The sequence below is a fragment of the Salvelinus alpinus genome, chromosome 26, assembly GCF_045679555.1.
Source record: "Salvelinus alpinus chromosome 26, SLU_Salpinus.1, whole genome shotgun sequence".
NCBI classification, from domain to species: Eukaryota; Metazoa; Chordata; class Actinopteri; order Salmoniformes; family Salmonidae; genus Salvelinus; species Salvelinus alpinus.
The window spans coordinates 33,537,361-33,559,141 of NC_092111.1; the positions used below are offsets into that span (position 1 = coordinate 33,537,361).

Below are 21,781 nucleotides of genomic sequence, written 5' to 3' on the forward strand. Positions count from 1 at the left end.
ACAGATGTGCAGATAGATGTGCAGAAGATGAATGTGCAAGTAGAGATACAGGGGTGCAAAGGAGCAAAATATATACCAGTATGGGGATGGGCTATGTACAGATGCAATGATCTGTGAGCTGCTCTGACAGCTGGTGCTTGAAGTTAGTGAGGGAGATATGAGTCTCCATGTTCAGCAATTTTTGCAGTTCGTTCCAGTCATTGGCAGCAGAGAACTGGAAGGAAAGGCGGCCAAAGAGGAATTGGCTTTGGGGGTGACCAGTGAAATATACCTGCTGGAGCGCGTGCTGCGGGTGGGTGCTGCTATAGTGACCAGTGAACTGAGATAAGGCGGGGCTTTACCTAGCAAAGACTGGTAGATGACCTGGAGCCAGTGGGTTTGGCGACGAGTATGAAGCGAGGGCCAGCCAACGAGAGCATACAGGTCGCAGTGGTGGGTAGTATATGGGGCTTTGGTGACAAAATGGATGGCAACTGTGATAGACTGCATCCAATTTGCTGAGTAGAGTGTTGGAGGCTATTTTGTAAATGACATCGCCGAAGTCGAGGATCGGTAGGATAGTCAGTTTTACGAGGGTGTGTTTGGCAGCATGAGTGAAGGATGTTTGCGAAATAGGAAGCCGATTCTAGATTTAATTTTGGATTGGAGAGGCTTAATGTGGGTCTGGAAGGAGAGTTTACAGTCTAACCAGACAGACAGACACCTACGTATTTGTAGTTGTCCACATATTCTAGGTCAGAACCATCCAGAGTAGTGATGCTGGACGGGCGGGCAGGTGCGGGCAGCGATCGGTTGAAGAGCATGCATTTAGTTTTACTTGCATTTAAGAGCAGTTGGAGGCCACGGAAGGAGAGTTGTATGGCCAGAAGTATACAGAATGGTGTTGTCTGCATAGAGGTGAATCAGAGAATCACCAGCAGCAAGAGCGACATCATTGATGTATACAGAGAAGAGAGTCGGCCCGAGAATTGAACCCTGTGGCACCCCCATAGAGACTGCCAGAGGTCCGGACAACAGGCCCTCCGACTTGACACACTGAACTCTCTGAGAAGTAGTTGGTGAACCAGGCGAGGCAGTCATTTGAGAAACCAAGGCTGAGTCTGCCGATAAGAATGTGGTGATTGACAGAGTCGGAAGCTTTGGCCAGGTCGATGAAGACGGCTGCACAGTATTGTACTTTATCGATGGCGGTTATGATATTGTTTAGGACCTTGAGCGTGGCTGAGGTGCGCACCCATGGCCAGCTCGGAAGCCAGATTCCATAGCAGAGGTGGGATTCGAAATGGTCGGGGATTTGTTTGTTAACTTGGCTTTCGAAGACCTTAGAAAGGCAGGGTAGGATAGATATAGGTTTGTAGCAGTTTGGGTCTAGAGTGTCTCCCCCTTTGAAGAGGGGGATGACCGCGACAGCTTTACGATCTTTGGGGATCTCAGACGATACGAAAGAGGTTGAACAGGCTAGTAATTGGGGTTGCAACAATTTCGACAGATCATTTTAGAAAGAGAGGGTCCAGATTTTCTAGCCCGGCTGATTTGTAGGGGTCCAGATTTTTCAGCTCTTTCAGAACATCAGCTCTCTGGATTTTGGTGAAGGAGAAATGGGGAGGCTTGGGTGAGTTGCTGTGGGGGGTGCAGGGAAGTTGACCAGGGTAGGGGTAGCCAGGTGGAAAGCATGGCCAGCAATAAAAAAATTCTTATTGAAATTCTCAATTATCGTGGATTTATCGGTGGTGACAGTGTTTCCTAGCCTCAGTGCAGTGGGCAGCTGGGAGGAGGTGCTCTTATTCTCCATGGACTTTACAGTGTCCCAGAACCTTTTTGAGTTTGTGCTTCCGGATGCAAATTTCTGTTTGAAAAAGCTAGCCTTAACTATCCTAACTGCTTGTGTATATTGGTTCCTAACTTCCCTGAAAAGTTGCATATCACGGGGGCTATTTGATGCTAATGCAGTACGCCACAGGATGTTTTTGTGCTGGTCAAGGGCAGTCAGGTCTGGAGTGAACCAAGGGCTATATCTGTTCCTGGTTCAAAAATGTTGAATGGGGCATACTTATTTAAGATGGCACTTTTAAAGAATAACCAGGAATCCTCTACTGACGGGGTGAGGTCAATAGCCTTCCAGGATACCCGGGCCAGGTCGATTAGAAAGGCCTGCTCGCTGAAGTGTTTTAGGGAGCGTTTGACAGTGATGAGGGGTGGTTGTTTGACCGCAGATCTATTACGGATGCAGGCAATGAGGCAGTGATCGCTGAGATCTTGGTTGAAGATAGCAGAGGTGTATTTGGAGGGCAAGTTTGTTAGGATGATATCTATGAGGGTGCCCGTGTTTACGGATTTGGGGTTGTACCTGGTAGGATCATTGATCATTTGTGTGAGATTGAAGGCATCAAGCTTAGATTGTAGGATGGCCCGGGGTGTTAAGCATGTCCCAGTTTAGGTCACCTAGCAGCACGAGCTCTAAAGATAGATGGGGGGCAATCAATTCACATATGGTGTCGAGGGCACAGCTGGGGGCAGAGGGTGGTCTATAGCAAGTGGCAACTGTGAGAGACTTGTTTCTGAAAAGGTGGATTTTTAGAAGTAGAAGCTCAAATTGTTTGGGCACAGATCTGGTTAGTATGACAGAACTCTGCATGCTATCTCTGTAGTAGATTTCCACTCCGCCCCCTTTAGCAGTTCTATCTTGTCGGAAAATGTTATAGTTAGGGATGGAAATTTCAGGGTGAGGTGTGTCCAATCTTTTGATTGGTACTGTTTATCGTGAATCGCCCATAAATTTGAAGAAATCAAGATATTAGTTTTAGGCCATATCGCCCAGCCCTAGACACACGTCACTAAACCAACCATGGCTTTCCATTCGGCTACACTGTGACGTCTTTCCCTCTTGGTTTTAGATTCATATAGCAATTCTTTCTCACAATCTCTCTTTTGGCTTTAGACCCATATAGCAGCTCTCTCTCTCCCTCTTTTCATTTTAGACCCATAGAGCCTCTCTCTCTCTCACTCAGATTAATGGCGCAGCTCTCTCTCTCTCTCTCTCTCTCTCTCTCTCTCTCAGATTAATGGCGCAGCTCTCTCTCTCTCTCAGATTAATGGCTCAGCTCTCTCTCTCTCAGATGAATGGCGCAGCTCTCTCTCAGATGAATGGAGCAGCTCTCTCTCTCAGATTAATGGAGCAGCTCTCTCTCTCTCAGATTAATGGAGCAGCTCTCTCTCTCAGATTAATGGAGCAGCTCTCTCTCTCTCAGATTAATGGCGCAGCTCTCTCTCTCTCAGATTAATGGCGCAGCTCTCTCTCTCAGATTAATGGAGCATCTCTCTCTCTCTCCCTCCTTGGTTTTAGATTAATATAGCAGCTCTTTCTCTCCCTCTTGGTTTTAGATTAATATAGCAACTCTCACAATCTCTCTTTTGGCTTTAGACCCATATAGCAGCTCACTCTCCTCTCCCTCCCTTTTGGTTTTAAATTAATATAGCATCTCTCTGTCTGATTTAATATAGCATCTCTCTCTCTCTGATTAATATTATGTTTCTCCACCCTGCTTCATTCCTATTTACACACAGCCCCATGTAGTCATGTGTTCTGTTGATAGCGCAGGAGGAAGTTAAGGACACTTTCTCTCCTCTATCTCTATAATACACACGTACACACACACTGACCGTCAATACACTCTCACATTTCCAAGTATACCCTATCTTTCGCTTCCTTTCAATCAAATGTTTTAAGAGACTCCTGCCCTCATACATTTCCTCCTTGTTTTTCTCAAGAGTAAATGGAGGGATTTCTCACGGAGGGAGCTATTATCAGGTTTCCACAGTCGTTCAACAAGCTGCTAAAAGGCAGAGGGTGTTTCCAAATGGCACCCTATTTCCCTGGTTCTAGCCAAAAGTAGTGCTCTATATAGGGAACAGTGTTCCATTTGGAACACAACCAGATGCACTGGTCAGGTTCCTGAGGTTCTGTCGCATCCCTTCTTTTCTGGGTGAGTGCCAGCGCGAGAGGGCTTTTGAGTGTCATGAATACCAGATACCCCGTGATTCAGGCCCTTTATGACCTGCACGCCAAATATGCACGCCATGCACACACACACACACACACACCATCCGTTATCCTCATGTACTGGGTAGTGAAGACACATGACTCTAGATTAGAAAAATGGATTGTCTATTAAGTCTGCACAGAATGTAAATGTCATTGTGATGTTGATTTTAATTCAGGCCAAACATTCTAACCTTCATTCAGAGGATGTGTACAGTGTGACATATGGTAACCAGATCACTGAGTCACCATGGTCCTATACTGTTATATACAGTAGTAGATCTCATCCAGTATTCAGGCTCTGGGACAGAAATGGAATTTCCGTTTTCCTATAGAATGCCTCTTTTTTTCTGTGGGTGAGTTAGCGAACGCTCCTTGGTTTGGAGGCATCATAAGTAGTGACTATCTAATCCTTGCCAGGCAGTGCTGTTGTGATGCATTGAAGGAGAGATAGAGGAGAGTGGCAGATAAGTGGGGAGAGTGAGAGATATGCTCTGTTACCTTTTCTCTCATTGTCTGATTATCCTCCTCTTCAGGGACACACGTCACGAAACCAACCATCGCGTTCCACTCGGCTACACTGTGACATCACGTAGTCACGTACTCACTCCAAACTCACCCGCCGCCCCCTTCCAATTAATGTGTCTCGAGCATCTTCTGTTGTGGCTGGAAAGTGGGCTGTGGTTCTGTTCTGGTTGAGGAATGGGCTGTGGTTCTGTTCTGGTTGAGGAATGGGCTGTGGTTCTGTTACATTTTTGTAATTTAGCAGAGGCTCTTAACACTAATTGCTCCTGTAAGTTGCTTTGGATAAGTGACTTGCTCAAGGGCATATCAACATATTTTTCATCTAGTCTACTTGGGAATTCGAACTAGTGAACTTTCGGTTACTAGCCCAACACTCTTAACCACTAGGCTACCTGCCGCCTGGTTGAAGAGTGGGCTGTGGTTCTGTTATAGTTGAAAAGTGGGCTGTGGTTCTGTTTGAAGAGTGGGCTGTGAAAAGCAGGTGGATGAAGGGGAATTACCTATCCCCACTGCACTTGATGAGCTCCCTAGTGCTTCCTCTCTATGTTCCAGCGCCCTAGAGCGTCCTGTTTTGCGTTCCAGCGCCCTAGGGCCTCCTCTTTGCGTTCCAGCGCCCTAGGGTGTCCTCTTTGCGTTCTCTCTCTATCTGCCTCTGTTTCTCCCTCTGGTCCTCTTTCCCAATTCACCTACAGTTGAAGTCGGAAGTTTACATACACTTAAGTTTGAGTCATTAAAACTCGTTTTTCAACCACTCCTCAAATGTCTTGTTAACAAACTATAGTTTTGGCAAGTCGGTTAGGACATCTACTTTGTGCATGACACAAGTAATTTTTCCAACAATTGTTTACAGACAGATTATTTCACTTATAATTCACTGTATCACAATTCCAGTGGGTCAGAAGTTTACATACACTAAGTATGTAACAGCTTGGAAAATTCCAGAAAATGATGTCATGGCTTTAGAAGCTTCTGATAGGCTAATTGACATCATTTGAGTCATACTACTTACATGTAATGATGCCTTGCCATCCTTCAGTGTTTGATGTGACAGACAGTGCTTTAAATATCTAATGGTGCAGTCGTCGTTCATCTCTTTCCAGGTCATGTTACTTAGCATTTCTTTCAAGGTGCTTGAGTGATTGTTAACATAAGATAATTGGGCTTTGTGACTGTGTTTACTCATGTTTGATCAATCGCTCCGTGGTGTATGTCTGTGTCTCACCCTACTTGTCTTTTCTGTCTCCTAGAGATGAAAGTACTTTGGTGCGAAAAGTGCAAATCAGTCCCAGAACAACAACAAAGGACCATGTGAAGATGCTAGAGGAAATTAGTACAAAAGTATCTTTATCCATAGTAAAACGAGTCCTATATCGACATAACCTGAAAGGCCGCTCAGCAAGGAAGAAGCCACTGCTCCAAAACCGCCATAAAAAAGCCAGACTACGGTTTGCAACTGCACATGGGGACAAAGATCGTACTTTTTGGAGAAATGTCCTCTGGTCTGATGAAACAAAAATACAACTGTTTGGCCATAATGACCATCGTTATGTTTGGAGGAAAAAGGGGGAGGCTTGCAAGCCGAAGAACACCATCCCAACCGTGAAGCATGGGGGTGGTATAGCATCATGTTGTGGGGGTGCTTTGCTGCAGGAAGGACTGGTGCACTTCACAAAATAAATGGCATCATGAGGGAGGGAAATTATGTAGATATATTGAAGCAACATCTCAAGACATCAGTCAGGAAGTTAAAGCTTGGTCGCAAATGGTTCTTCCAAATGGACAATGACCCCAAGCATACTTCCAAAGTTGTGGCAAAATGGCTTAAGGACAAGAAAGTCAAGGTATTGGAGTGGCCATCACAAAGCCCTGACCTCAATCCTATAAAAAAATTGTGGGCAGAACTGAAAAAGCCTGTCCGAGCAAGGAGGCCTGACAAACCTGACTCAGTTACACCAGCTCTGTCAGGAGGAATGGGCCAAAATTCACCCAACTTATTGTGGGAAGGCTACCCGAAACGTCTGACCCAAGTTAAACAATTTAAAGGCAATGCTACCAAATACTAATTGAGTGTATGTAAACTTCTGACCCACTGGGAATGTGATGAAAGAAATAAAAGCTGAAATAAATCATTCTCTGTACTGTTATTCTGGCATTTCACATTCTTAAAATAAAGTGGTGATCCTAACTGACCTAAGACAGAGAAGTACTAAATGTCAGGAATTGTGAAAAAACTGAGTTTAAATGTATTTGGCTAAGGTGTATGTATACTTCCGACTTCAACTGTATGTAGGAAATGGACAAACGTATTATCTGTTCCAGCACCTTCTATTCTAAAGTCAGTTCTGAGGTATTTGAATTTGGTTTCCAAATCCCAAAATAATCATTTGAGCCACTAATTGGATGAAATCTTGTTTCAAAAAATCCTACCACATTTTCTGAAGGAATCGATAGCTGTTTTGCGGGCCCAAGTTTAGACAGTTTTAGACTTGTTTTACACATATTTTAAACTTGCTTATAAGCACCATGGTTTGTACAGTAAACCTACTACATTATAGATACCTGACCACAGGGTTGTGTTCCAAATGGCACCCTTCTCCCTTCATGGTGGGCCCTGGTCAAAAGTAGTGCTACAAAGGGGACCATTTGGGACACGCACCAGGAGTTAGTGGGGCTTGAGAATGCCAGTGGTGTACCAGTTTCAATTCCCCCCGACTGAGCTCTCACCAACTGTGCACTGTTATGGTCTGGAAGGGATTGTTTCCATTCAGGTATCTAAGGCAATCAGTGAATAATTTATAGTAATTGGTTCAAACCTATACATAATAGATGACTCTGATCGTAGCGAACAGGTCCCATCTGAGTTGTGTGTGTATGCGCGTGCGTGCGTGCATGAGTTTGCGTGTGTCCGATACATAACAAATTATTCTGATCGTCGCTAATAGGCCCCACCTGAGTTGCCTGTGTGTGCGTGTGTAAGTTTGTTTGTGTACGCGTGTGTGTGCGTGTGTAGATGCTGCGCTACGGGAGACAACTCCTGCTGCTCTCTCCACCTGTTAGGCTACTCCATAGGAAATCAGCACTCAGCTCTCTGTCTCTCTCCGGGAAAAGGAAATTCATCTAATATCTACTTTTTCTCTGGTTCCTCACTTGCGCAAAGTGGTGGAAACACGGCCTGCGCTGTGCCCTGGATGGTGTAGACGGTTATTTGTTTTGGGGAAACATGCTGTTCCACAGTGAAATGGGTTGGTATGCTGATTCAGGTTGGGCAGAGCAGCACACTGTGCCATGGAAAGTGTGTCTCTGTATCACCACACTGACCAGGTTGTGTCTCTGTATCACCACGCTGACCAGCTTGTGTCTCTGTATCACCACGCTGACCAGCTTGTGTCTCTGTATCACCACGCTGACCAGGTTGTGTCTCTGTATCACCACGCTGACCAGGTTGTGTCTCTGTATCACCACGCTGACCAGGTTGTGTCTCTGTATCACCACGCTGACCAGCTTGTGTCTCTGTATCACCACGCTGACCAGCTTGTGTCTCTGTATCACCACGCTGACCAGGTTGTGTCTCTGTATCACCACGCTGACCAGGTTGTGTCTCTGTATCACCACGCTGACCAGCTTGTGTCTCTGTATCACCACGCTGACCAGGTTGTGTCTCTGTATCACCACGCTGACCAGGTTGTGTCTCTGTATCACCACGCTGACCAGCTTGTGTCTCTGTATCACCACGCTGACCAGGTTGTGTCTCTGTATCACCACGCTGACCAGGTTGTGTCTCTGTATCACCACGCTGACCAGGTTGTGTCTCTGTATCACCACGCTGACCAGGTTGTGTCTCTGTATCACCACGCTGACCAGGTTGTGTCTCTGTATCACCACGCTGACCAGGTTGTGTCTCTGTATCACCACGCTGACCAGGTTGTGTCTCTGTATCACCACGCTGACCAGGTTGTGTCTCTGTATCACCACGCTGACCAGCTTGTGTCTCTGTATCACCACGCTGACCAGGTTGTGTCTCTGTATCACCACGCTGACCAGCTTGTGTCTCTGTATCACCACGCTGACCAGCTTGTGTCTCTGTATCACCACGCTGACCAGGTTGTGTCTCTGTATCACCACGCTGACCAGGTTGTGTCTCTGTATCACCACGCTGACCAGGTTGTGTCTCTGTATCACCACGCTGACTAGGTTGTGTCTCTGTATCACCACGCTGACCAGCCTCTGTATCACCACGCTGACCAGTCTCTGTATCCTCCTAGATCACCACACTGATCAACCACAAAGACAAGCCAAAGAAGTCGGAGCGGACCCAGCAGGCCATCCAGAGGGTGGGCCAGGCCGTCAGCGTTGCTGTGGGACGCTTTGTTGGTGTAGGAGAGGCCATCGCCGTGGAGAATGAGGAGCTGAAGGAAGAGATGGGCATGGCTTGTTTCGAGGCACGCAGAGCAGGTAACTGGAGCTGTGTCTGAAATTGCGTCCTTTCCCTGTGTAGTAGTGATGGGGGAATAAATTGATACGGTTACATATTGGGATATTATTTCTGACGATATATAGTTTTGACAATATCTCAATATTATTTATTGCGCTAGTTGGCTGTACCTGCACCAAAACGCAATAAAATCTCTATCGAATCGCAATACATATAGAATCGTGAGAATTGGTGTGGCAGATAGCCTAGTGGTTAGAACGTTGGGCCAGTAACCAAAAGATTGCTGGATCGAATCCCCGAGCTGACAAGATAAAAATCTGTCGTTCTGCCCCTGAACAAGGCAGTTAACCCGCTGTTCACCGGTAGGCCGTCTTTGTAAATAAGAATTTGTCTCAACTGACTTGCCTAGTTAAATAAAGGTTAAAAACATTTTAAAAATTGCAATACATATCGTATCGGCACCTAAGTATCATGATAATATCGTATTGTGAGGTCCCTGGCAATTCCCAGCCATACTATATAGTACACTACTTTTGACCAAAACCCCATGTGAGCCCTGGTCAAAAGTAGTGCACTATATAGGGAATAGGATGCCATTTCGGATGCTGCCTAGGAGTCCAACTGACAGAGTGTTTTTGGGGTAGTTTTCATCATAAATAAATGATTTAAAAGTTGTTCTCTGCCTAGACATCACTCTGCTATCAAACACAACCGCACCGGAGGCATCCAGAAGTAGGAGGCTTTGTTGTTTTTGTTCCTTTATGAGTGAAGTTGAGCTGAAGGCTAAAGTGAAGTGAACAGAGTTACTGCTGCTCTTGTCTGAGGGGGGAAAAACAGAACCGAGTTACTGCTGCTCTTGTCTGAGGGGGGACAAACAGAACAGAGTTACTGCTGCTCTTGCCTGAGGGGGGAAAACAGAACAGAGTTACTGCTGCTCTTGCCTGAGGGGGGAAAAACAGAACAGAGTTACTGCTGCTCTTGTCTGAGGGGGGAAAACAGAACAGAGTTACTGCTGCTCTTGTCTGAGGGGGGAAAAACAGAACAGAGTTACTGCTGCTCTTGCCTGAGGGGGGAAAAACAGAACAGAGTTACTGCTGCTCTTGCCTGAGGGGGGGAAAACAGAACAGAGTTACTGCTGCTCTTGCCTGAGGGGGGGAAAACAGAACAGAGTTACTGCTGCTCTTGCCTGAGGGGGGGGAAACAGAACAGAGTTACTGCTGCTCTTGCCTGAGGGGGGGGAAACAGAACAGAGTTACTGCTGCTCTTGCCTGAGGGGGGAAAAACAGAACAGAGTTACTGCTGCTCTTGCCTGAGGGGGGGAAAACAGAACAGAGTTACTGCTGCTCTTGCCTGAGGGGGGAAAAACAGAACAGAGTTACTGCTGCTCTTGCCTGAGGGGGGACAAACAGAACAGAGTTACTGCTGCTCTTGCCTGAGGGGGGAAAACAGAACAGAGTTACTGCTGCTCTTGCCTGAGGGGGGAAAACAGAACAGAGTTACTGCTGCTCTTGCCTGAGGGGGGAAAACAGAACAGAGTTACTGCTGCTCTTGCCTGAGGGGGGAAAACAGAACAGAGTTACTGCTGCTCTTGCCTGAGGGGGGAAAACAGAGACCGTGAAAAGAACAGTGTGCGTCAGGTTTGGAGAAGTACAGAGCTGGGATGGGAGGAGGAGGGAGAGAGAGGGAGATAAACCACTTTTCCAATCTTTTTGGCTCTACAACAAAGAACAAACACATATACATGATCAAATACAAATCTTAGAATCAACTATTAAAGACTTCCAGAACTCACTGGATTCTCCAATTACATTGAATGAACTACAGGACAAAATAAAAACCCTCCAACCCAAAAAGGACTATTGTGTGATGGTATCCTCAATGAAATGATCAAACATACAGACAATAATTTCCAATTGTCTGTACTAAAACTGTAACATCATCCATAGCTCTGGCATCTTCCCCAATATTTGGAACCAAGGACTGATCAACCCAATCCATAAAAGTGGAGCCAAATTTGACCCCAATAACTACAGTGGGATAGGTTTCAACAGCAACTTTGGGAATATCCTCTGCATTAACAGCAGACTCGTACATTTACTCAGTGAAAACAATGAACTGAGCAAATGTCAAATTGGCTTTCTACCAAATTACCATACAACAGACCACATACAGTTGAAGTCAGAAGTTTACATACACTTAGGTTGGAGTCATTAAAACTCATTTTTCAACCACTCCACAAATTTCTTGTTAACAAACTATAGTTTTGGCAAGTCGGTTAGGACATCTACTTTGTGCATAACACAAGTAATTTTTCCAACAATTGTTTACAGACAGATTCTTTCACTTATAATTCACTGTATCACAATTCCAGTGGGTCAGAAGTTTACATACACTAAGTTGACTGTGCCTTTTAAACAGCTTGGAAAATTCCCGAAAATTATGTCATGTCTTTAGAAGCTTCTGATAGGCTAATTGACATAATTTGAGTCAATTGGAAGTGTACCTGTGGATGTATTTCAAGGCCTACCTTCAAACTCAGTGCGTCTTTGCTTAACATCTTGGGAAAATCAAAAGAAATCAGCCAAGACCTCAGAAAACAAATTGTAGACCTCCACAAATCTGGTTCATCATTGGGAGCAATTTCCGAACACCTGAAGGTACCACGTTCATCTGTACAAACAATAGTACGCAAGTATAAACACCATGGGACCACGCAGCCATCATACCGCTCAGGAAGGAGACGCGTTCTGTCTCCTAGAACGTACTTTGATGTGAAAAGTGTAAATCAATCCCAGAACAAAAGCAAAGGACCTTGTGAAGATGCTGGAGGAAACGGGTACAAAAGTATCTATATCCACAGTAAAACAAGTCCTATATCGACATAACCTGAAATGCCGCTCAGCAAGGAAGAAGCCACTGCTCCAAAACCGCCATTAAAAAAAATCCAGACTACGGTTTGCAACTGCACATGGGGACAAAGATCGTACTTTTTGGAGAAATGTCCTCTGGTCTGATGAAACAAAAATACAACTGTTTGGCCATAATGACCATCGTTATGTTTGGAGGAAAAAGGAGGATGCTTGCAAGCCGAAGAACACCATCCCAACCGTGAAGCACGGGGGTGGCAGCATCATGTTGTGGGGGTGCTTTGCTGCAGGAGGGACTGGTGCGCTTCACAAAATAGATGGCATCATGAGGCAGGAAAATGATGTGGATATATTGAAGCAACATCTCGAGACATCAGTCAGGATGTTAAAGCTTGGTCGCAAATGGGTCTTCCAAATGGACCCAAGCCTACTTCCAAAGTTGTGGCAAAATGGCTTAAGGACAAGAAAGTCAAGGTATTGGAGTGGCCATCACAAAGCCCTGACCTCAATCCTATAGAAAATTTGTGGGCAGAAATGAAAAAGCGTGTCTGAGCAAGGAGGCCTACAAACCTGACTCAGTTACACCAGCTCTGTCAGGAGGAATGGGCCAAAATTCACCCAACTTATTGTGGGAAGGCTACCCGAAACGTCTGACCCAAGTTAAACAATTTAAAGGCAATGCTACCAAATACTAATTGAGTGTATGTAAACTTCTGACCCACTGGGAATGTGATGAAAGAAATAAAAGCTGAAATAAATCATTCTCTACTATTATTCTGAGATTTCCCATTCTTGAAATAAAGTGGTGATCCTAACTGACCTACTTCAGGGAGTTTTTACTATGATTAAATACAATTTTGAAAAACTGAGTTTAAATGTATTTGGCTAAGGTGTATGTAAACTTCTGACTTCAACTGTATTCAACCTGCGAACCCTAATTGACAAACAAACCAAAACAAAGTCTTCTCATGCCTCATTGATTTCGAAAAAGCCTTTGACTCAATTTGGCATGAGGGTCTGTTATACAAATTCATGGAAAGTGGTGTTGACGGAAAAACATACATTATAAAATCCATGTACACAAACAAGTGTGCGATTTAAAATTAGCAAAAGAAAACATTTATTTCCACAGGGCCGTGGGGTGAGACAGGGATGCAGCTTAAACCCCACCCTCCAACATATATATCAACGAATTCGCAAGGGCACTAGAACAGTCTGCAGCACCCGCCCTCACCTTACTAGAACCTGAAGTCAAATGTCTACGGTTTGCGGATGATCTGGTGCTTCTGTCCCCAACCAAGGAGGGCCTACAGCAGCACCTAGATCTTCTGCACAGATTCGGCCACAATGGTGTTCCAAAAAAGGTCCAGTCGCCAGGACAACAAATACAAATTCCATCGTGACACCGTTACCCTAGAGCAAACACAAAACTATACATACCTCGACCTAAACCTCAGTGCCACAGGTAACTTCCACAAAGCTGTGAACGAGCTGAGAGACAAGGCAAGAAGGGCCTTCTATTCCATCAAAAGGACCACAAAATTTGACATACCAATAAGATCTGGTTAAAAATACTTGAATCAGTTATAGAACCCATTGCCCTTTATAGTTGTGAGGTCTGGGGTCCGCTCACCAACCAAGAATTCACAAAATGGGACAAACACCAAATTCTGCATGCAGAGCAGAATTAGGCCGATACCCGCAAATGATCTAAATCCTGAAAAGAGCCGTTCAATTCTACAACCACCTAAAATGAAGCGATTCCCAAACCTTCCATAACAAAGCCATTACCTACAGAGAGATGAACCTGGAGACGAGTCTCTGTTCACAAACAGAGCCCCAGGACAGCAACACAATTAGACCCAACTAAATCACGAGGAAACAAACAGATAATTCCAATGTGTCAAGTAATTAACAAAAAAAAAACAGAGCAAACTAGAATGCTATTTGGTCCTAAACAAAGAGTACACAGTGACAGAATACCTGACCACTGTGACTGACCCCAAATTATGGAGATCTTTGACTATGTACAGACTCAGTGAGCATAGCCTTCCTATTGAGAAAGGCCACCGTAGGCAGACCTGGCTCTCAAGAGAAGACCACCTATGTGCACACTGCCCACAAAATGAGGTGGAAACTGAGCTACACTTCCTAACCTCCTGCCAAATGTATGACCATATTAGAGACACATATTTCCCTCAGATTACACAGACCCACAAGGAATTTGAAAACAAATCCAATGTTGATAAACTCCCATATCTACTGGGTGAAATCCCAGTGTGCCATCACAGGAGCAAGATGTGTGACCTGTTGCCACAAGAAAAGGGCAACCAGTGAAGAACAAACACCATTGTAAATACAACCTATATTTGTTTATTTATTTTTTGTTTTTGTACTTTAACTATTTACACATCGTTACAAATCATATTTTATGTCACATTCGCCTAATACATCAGGTGCAGACCTTACAGTGAAATGCTTACTTACAAGCCCTTAACCAACTATGTATGCAGTTAAGAAAATACAACAAAGAAAGTTAGAGATAAAAGTAACAAATAATTAAAGAGCAGCAGTAAAATAACAATAGCGAGGCTATATACAGGGGGTACCGGTACAGAGGCTATATACAGGGGGTACCGGTGTCAAGGTAGTTGAAGTAATATGTACATGTAGGTAGAGTTATTAAAGTGAATATGCATAGATGATAGCAGAGAGTAGCAGCAGCGTAGAAGGGGGGCAATGCAAATAGTCTGGGTAGGCATTTTGATTAGATGTTCAGGAGTCTTATGGCTTGGGGGTAGAAGCTGTTTAAAAGCCTCTTGAACCTAGACTTGGCGCTCCGGTACCTCTTGCCATGCGGTAGCACAGAGAACAGTCTATGACTAGGGTGGCTGGAGTCTTTGACATTTTTTAGGGCCTTCCTCTGACATCTCCTGGTATAGAGGTCCTGGATGGCAGGAAGCTTGGCCCCGGTGATGTACTGGGCCGTACGCACTACCCTCTAATGCCTTGCGGCCCAGACCGAGCAGTTGCCATACCAGGCAGTGATGCAACCCGTCAGGATGCTCTCGATGGTGCAGCTGTAAAACCTTTTGAGGATCCGAGTACCCGTGCAAAATCTTTTCAGTCTCCTGAGGGAGAATAGGTTTTGTTGTGCCCTTTTCACGACTGTCTTGGTGTGCTTGGACCATGTTAGTTTGTTGGTGATATGGACGCCAAGGAACTTGAAGCTCTCAACCTGCTCCACTACAGCCCCGTCGATGAGAATGGGGGCGTGCTTGGTCCTCCTTTTCCTGTAGTCCACAATCAACTCCTTTGTCTTGATCACATTGAGGGAGAGGTTGTTGTCCTTGCACCACATGGTCAGGTCTCTGACCTCCCTATAGGCAGTCTCATCGTTGTTAGTTATCAGGCCTACCACGGTTGTCATAGGCAAACTTAATGATGGTGTTGGAGTCGTGCCTGGCCATGCAGTCATGAGTGAACAGGGAGTACAGGAGGGGACTGCGCACGCACCCCTGAGGGGCCCCTGTGTTGCGTATCAGCGTGGTGGATGCGTTGTTACTTACCCTTACCACCTGGGGACGGCCCGTCAGGAAGTCCAGGACCCATTTGCTGAGGGAGGTGTTTAGTCTCAAGGTCCTTAGCTTAGTAGTGAGCTTTGAGGGCACTATGGTGTTGAATGCTGAGCTGTAGTCAATGAATAGCATTCTCACATTGGTGTTCCTTTACCCCAGGTGGGAAAGGGTAGTGTGGAGTGAATTAGAGATTGCATCATCTGTGGATCTGTTGGGGCAGTATGCAAATTGGAGTGGGTCTAGGGTTTCTGGGATGATGGTGTTGATGTGAGCCATAACCAGCCTTTCAAAGCACTTCATGGCTACAGACACGTGAGTGCTACGGGTCGGGTTTCATTTAGGCAGGTTACCTTAGTCCCTGTGCCAAAGAACACTATGATGGTCTGCTTGAAACATGTTGGTATTACAGACTCACAGGGAGTGGTTGAAAATGTCAGTGAAGACACTTGCCAGTTGGTCAGCGCATGCTCGGAGTACACGTTGTGGTAATCCGTCTGGTCCTGCGGCCTTGTGAGTGTTGACCTGTTTAATGTCGTTGTTCAGCCACGACTCGGTGAAACATATTATATTACAGTTTTCAAGGTCCCATTGGTAGGATATACATACTCTTAGTTTGTCCCATTTATTTTCCATCGATTGAATGTTGGCTAGCACTACGGATGGCAAAGGCGGATTAGCCACTCGTTGTCTGATCCTCACTAGGCTCCCCGATCTCCTTCCGCGAAATCTCTGTTTCTTCCTCCTGCGAATGACGTGGATGAGGGCCTGTTCAGGTGTTCGAGTATATCCTTCCCGTCTGACTCATTAAAGAAAAATTATTTGTCCAATTCGAGGTGCGTAATCGCTGTTCTGATGTCCAGAAGCTCTTTTCGGTCATAAGAGACGGTAGCAGCAACATTATGTACAAAATAGCACGGTTGGTTAAAACGGCATCCATCTTCTCCGGCGCCATCATACATATACAACACATATACAGTGGGGAGAACAAGTATTTGATACACTGCCGATTTTGCAGGTTTTCCTACTTACAAAGCATGTAGAGGTCTGTAATTTTTATCATAGGTACACTTCAACTATGAGAGACGGAATCTAAAACAAAAATCCAGAAAATCACATTGTATGATTTTTAAGTAATTAATTTGCATTTTATTGCATGACATAAGTATTTGATACATCAGAAAAGCAGAACTTAATATTTGGTACAGAAACCTTTGTTTGTAATTACAGAGATCATACGTTTCCTGTAGTTCTTGACTAGGTTTGCACACACTGCAGCAGGGATTTTGGCCCACTCCTCCCTACAGATCTTCTCCAGATCCTTCAGGTTTCGGGGCTGTCGCTGGGCAATACGGAGTTTCAGCTCCCTCCAAAGATTTTCTATTGGGTTCAGGTCTGGAGACTGGCTAGGCCACTCCAGGACCTTGAGATGCTTCTTACGGAGCCACTCCTTAGTTGCCATGGCTGTGTGCTTTGTGTCGTTGTCATGCTGGAAGACCCAGCCACGACCCATCTTCAATGCTCTTACTGAGGGAAGGAGGTTGTTGGCCAAGATCTCGCGATACATGGCCCCATCCATCCTCCCCTCAATACGGTGCAGTCGTCCTGTCCCCTTTGCAGAAAAGCATCCCCAAAGAATGATGTTTCCACCTCCATGCTTCACGGTTGGGATGGTGTTCTTGGGGTTGTACTCATACTTCTTCTTCCTCCAAACACGGCGAGTGGAGTTAGACCAAAAAGCTCTATTTTTGTCTCATCAGACCACATGACCTTCTCCCATTCCTCCTCTGGATCATCCAGATGGTCATTGGCAAACTTCAGACAGGCCTGGACATGCACTGGCTTAAGCAGGGGGACCTTGCGTGCGCTGCAGGATTTTAATCCATGACGGCGTAGTGTGTTACTAATGGTTTTCTTTGAGACTGTGGTCCCAGCTCTCTTCAGGTCATTGACCAGGTCCTGCCGTGTAGTTCTGGGCTGATCCCTCACCTTCCTCATGATCATTGATGCCCCACGAGGTGAAATCTTGCATGGAGCCCCAGACCGAGGTTGATTGCCCGTCATCTTGAACTTCTTCCATTTTCTAATAATTGCGCCAACAGTTGTTTCCTTCTCACCAAGCTGCTTGCCTATTGTCCTGTAGCCCATCCCAGCCTTGTGCAGGTCTACAATTTTATCCCTGATGTCCTTACACAGCTCTCTGGTCTTGGCCATTGTGGAGAGGTTGGAATCTGTTTGATTGAGTGTGTGGACAGGTGTCTTTTATACAGGTAACGAGTTCAAACAGGTGCAGTTAATACAGGTAATGAGTGGAGAACAGGAGGGCTTCTTAAAGAAAAACTAACAGGTCTGTGAGAGCCGGAATTCTTACTGGTTGGTAGGTGATCAAATACTTATGTCATGCAATAAAATGCAAATTAATTATTTAAAAATCATACAATGTGATTTTCTGGATTTTTGTTTTAGATTCCGTCTCTCACAGTTGAAGTGTACCTATGATAAAAATTACAGACCTCTACATGCTTTGTAAGTAGGAAAACCTGCAAAATCGGCAGTGTATCAAATACTTGTTCTCCCCACTGTATATACAGTGGGGAGAACAAGTATTTGATACACTGCCGATTTTGCAGGTTTTCCTACTTACAAAGCATGTAGAGGTCTGTAATTTTTATCATAGGTACACTTCAACTGTGAGAGACGGAATCTAAAACAAAAATCCAGAAAATCACATTGTATGATTTTTAAGTAATTCATTTGCATTTTATTGCATGACATAAGTATTTGATCACCTACCAACCAGTAAGAATTCCGGCTCTCACAGACCTGTTAGTTTTTCTTTAAGAAGCCCTCCTGTTCTCCACTCATTACCTGTATTAACTGCACCTGTTTGAACTCGTTACCTGTATAAAAGACACCTGTCCACACACTCAATCAAACAGACTCCAACCTCTCCACAATGGCCAAGACCAGAGAGCTGTGTAAGGACATCAGGGATAAAATTGTAGACCTGCACAAGGCTGGGATGGGCTACAGGACAATAGGCAAGCAGCTTGGTGAGAAGGCAACAACTGTTGGCGCAATTATTAGAAAATAGAAGAAAATAGAAGAAGTTCAAGATGATGGTCAATCACCCTCGGTCTGGGGCTCCATGCAAGATCTCACCTCGTGGGGCATCAATGATCATGAGGAAGGTGAGGGATCAGCCCAGAACTACACGGCAGGACCTGGTCAATGACCTGAAGAGAGCTGGGACCACAGTCTCAAAGAAAACCATTAGTAACACACTACGCCGTCATGGATTAAAATCCTGCAGCGCACACAAGGTCCCCCTGCTCAAGCAGGCGCATGTCCAGGCCCGTCTGAAGTTTGCCAATGACCATCTGGATGATCCAGAGGAGGAATGGGAGAAGGTCATGTGGTCTGATGATTCAAAAATAGAGCTTTTTGGTCTAAACTCCACTCGCCGTGTTTGGAGGAAGAAGAAGGATGAGTACAACCCCAAGAACACCATCCCAACCGTGAAGCATGGAGGTGGAAACATCATTCTTTGGGGATGCTTTTCTGCAAAGGGGACAGGACGACTGCACCGTATTGAGGGGAGGATGGATGGGGCCATGTATTGCGAGATCTTAGCCAACAACCTCCTTCCCTCAGTAAGAGCATTGATGATGGGTCGTGGCTGGGTCTTCCAGCATGACAACGACCCGAAACACACAGCCAGGGCAACTAAGGAGTGGCTCCGTAAGAAGTATCTCAAGGTCCTGGAGTGGCCTAGCCAGTCTCCAGACCTGAACCCAATAGAAAATCTTTGGAGGGAGCTGAAAGTCCGTATTGCCCAGCGACAGCCCCGAAACCTGAAGGATCTGGAGAAGGTCTGTATGGAGGAGTGGGCCAAAATCCCTGCTGCAGTGTGTGCAAACCTGGTCAAGAACTACAGGAAACGTATGATCTCTGTAATTGCAAACAAAGGATTCTGTACCAAATATTAAGTTCTGCTTTTCTGATGTATCAAATACTTATGTCATGCAATAAAATGCTAATTAATTACTTAAAAATCATACAATGTGATTTTCGGGATTTTTGTTTTAGATTCCGTCTCTCACAGTTGAAGTGTACCTATGATAAAAATGACAGACCTCTACATGCTTTGTAAGTAGGAAAATCTGCAAAATCAGCAGTGTATCAAATACTTGTTCTCCCCACTGTACATACATACATATACTGTATATATATACATACATACATATATACTATACACAATTTATACACAATATATATACACAACTTTTGTGAGTGTAATGCTTACTGTTTGTTTTTATTGTTTATTTGACTTTTGTTTATTATCTACTTCACTTGCTTTGGCAATGTTAACAAATGTTCCCATGCCAATAAAGCCCTTGGAGAGGGAGAGAGAGCCGTTTCCCTCTCTTTCAACACTTTTCGTGGGAGGGGGATATCTACACCACGGCTATCAACTCCCTTTCAACCGAACAGTGTAATGTATTTTTGAGCCGGCTTTGCAACTCTTATCCAGCGAAAAATAGCAAGATAAATATGGGGACGAAGCCTAAGGCCTGAAGCCCAATCGCAGTCTTATCCTGTTGATAAGTCCAAAACAAAATTTCACAGGGTAAGTATTTAGACCCCCAACACAAGGGATAATAGGTTTGTTTGGGAGAAGCGGCATGTGTAACAATGTCTTTAAACCCCCAGTGTGCTGATTTGAAAAGGGCTAAACCTAGACAAAAGAGAGCTGGTGGGAAACGTCAGCCACAGTGGTCCACTGGCCAATTTATTCCTTCTACTCCTATCTGCCATTTTCTTACCTTCTATACTCTATTGAGAATCTGAAAAAGAGAGAACGTGTACTTTTCCCTCTGTCGTTTTGGAACGGAATGAAGTTGTCTTTAAATCTGCAGGAACGGATTTATGGCCTCTTAACGTGTAGCCAGAGGGAGGGAGAGACTAAGCGGGCCTCCTCCAGCGCAGGCAGGGAGACGGGCAGGAAGGGAGAGTGGCAGGCAGCAATGGAGGCAGACAGACAGACAGGCACGCAGGCAGCATAATTAAATAAATAAGAAAGGTGATTACATTACTTTAATTTGGTGATCTCCATCATGGGGCGACATCGTAGATAGGGGCCACTGAGGCGGAGTTGTTGGTTTCAGTCTGTTCTGCCGGACCAGCCCAAACAAATTAATGTCGCTAGCTGAGGTTTTAGGAGGCAAATACTGTATTAAGAGTTTTGGATAGTCAGTGTTTAAAGGGGCCCCGGCCCTGTATCTCTAACTGTCCAAGTCAGTGCAACCTGCAGGCTGTAGACAACATAGCATCACAATCACCCTGTTATAAGACTATCTTTATGGTAAGGACTTTTTACAAGACACCACAGGTTTTAATGAAGTCAAGTGTTCACCCCTTTCAAATACCAAGCAGCAGAAAACAATTCCCAATGAAAGAGTGCTTAGTGATAAAGAGACATGGTGAATAAACGGGGGAACTAACACACCGTCAGCAGTCAGGCCTAGAACAAGAATACAACACTGTTGTGAAGCAACACTGTAGGGGAACACTTATGCATACAAAGCCCTTCCTTTGGCAAATCCGACCACGATGCCATCTTGCTCCTACCGTCTTATAGGCAGAAACTCAAACAGGATGTACCAGTGACTAGAACCATTCAACACTGGTCTGACCAAGCGGAATCCACTCTTCAAGATTGTTATGATCACGCGGACTGGGATATGTTCCGGCCAGCCTCAGAGAACAACATTGATCTATACGCTGACTCGGTGAGTGAGTTTATTAGGAGGTGTATTGGAGATGTTGTACCCACTGAGACTATTAAAACCTGCCCTAACGAGAAACCGTGGATGGATGGCGGCATTCGCATAAAACTGAAAGCGTGAACCACCGCATTTAGCCATGGAAAGAGGTCTGGGAGTATGGCTGAACATAAACAGTGTAGTTATTCCCTCCGCAAGGCCATCAAAGAAGCGAAATGCCGGTACAGGGACAAAGTGGAGTCATAATTCAACGGCTCAGATACAAGACGTATGTGGCAGGGTCTATAGGAAATCACGGACTACAAAAACAAAACCAGCCACGTCACATACACCGTCAGGCTTCCAGACAAACTAAACACCTTCTTTGTCTGCTTTGAGGATTATACAGTGCCACCGTCGTGGCCCGCTAACAATCGCCATCACACTGCATACTGCCCTATCCCATCTGGACAAGAGGAATACCTATGTAAGAATGCTGTTCATTGACTACAGCTCAGCATTCAACACTATAGGACCCTCCAAGCTCATCATCAAGCTGGAGGCCCTGGATCTCAACC

The 21,781-nt window shown here is 45.1% G+C and overlaps 1 protein-coding gene across 3 annotated transcripts in view; it reads left to right on the forward strand.

The window, feature by feature from the left end:
- Positions 1 to 21,781, forward strand: part of LOC139555212 (alpha-catulin-like) — a 113,504-nt gene that overhangs the window by 46,837 nt on the left and 44,886 nt on the right. For all 3 annotated transcript variants that reach the window (XM_071368822.1, XM_071368824.1, XM_071368825.1), the window contains exon 2: positions 8,827 to 9,016. In XM_071368822.1, the coding sequence (XP_071224923.1) occupies positions 8,827 to 9,016 (190 nt within the window). The remainder of the gene's footprint in view (positions 1 to 8,826; positions 9,017 to 21,781) is intronic.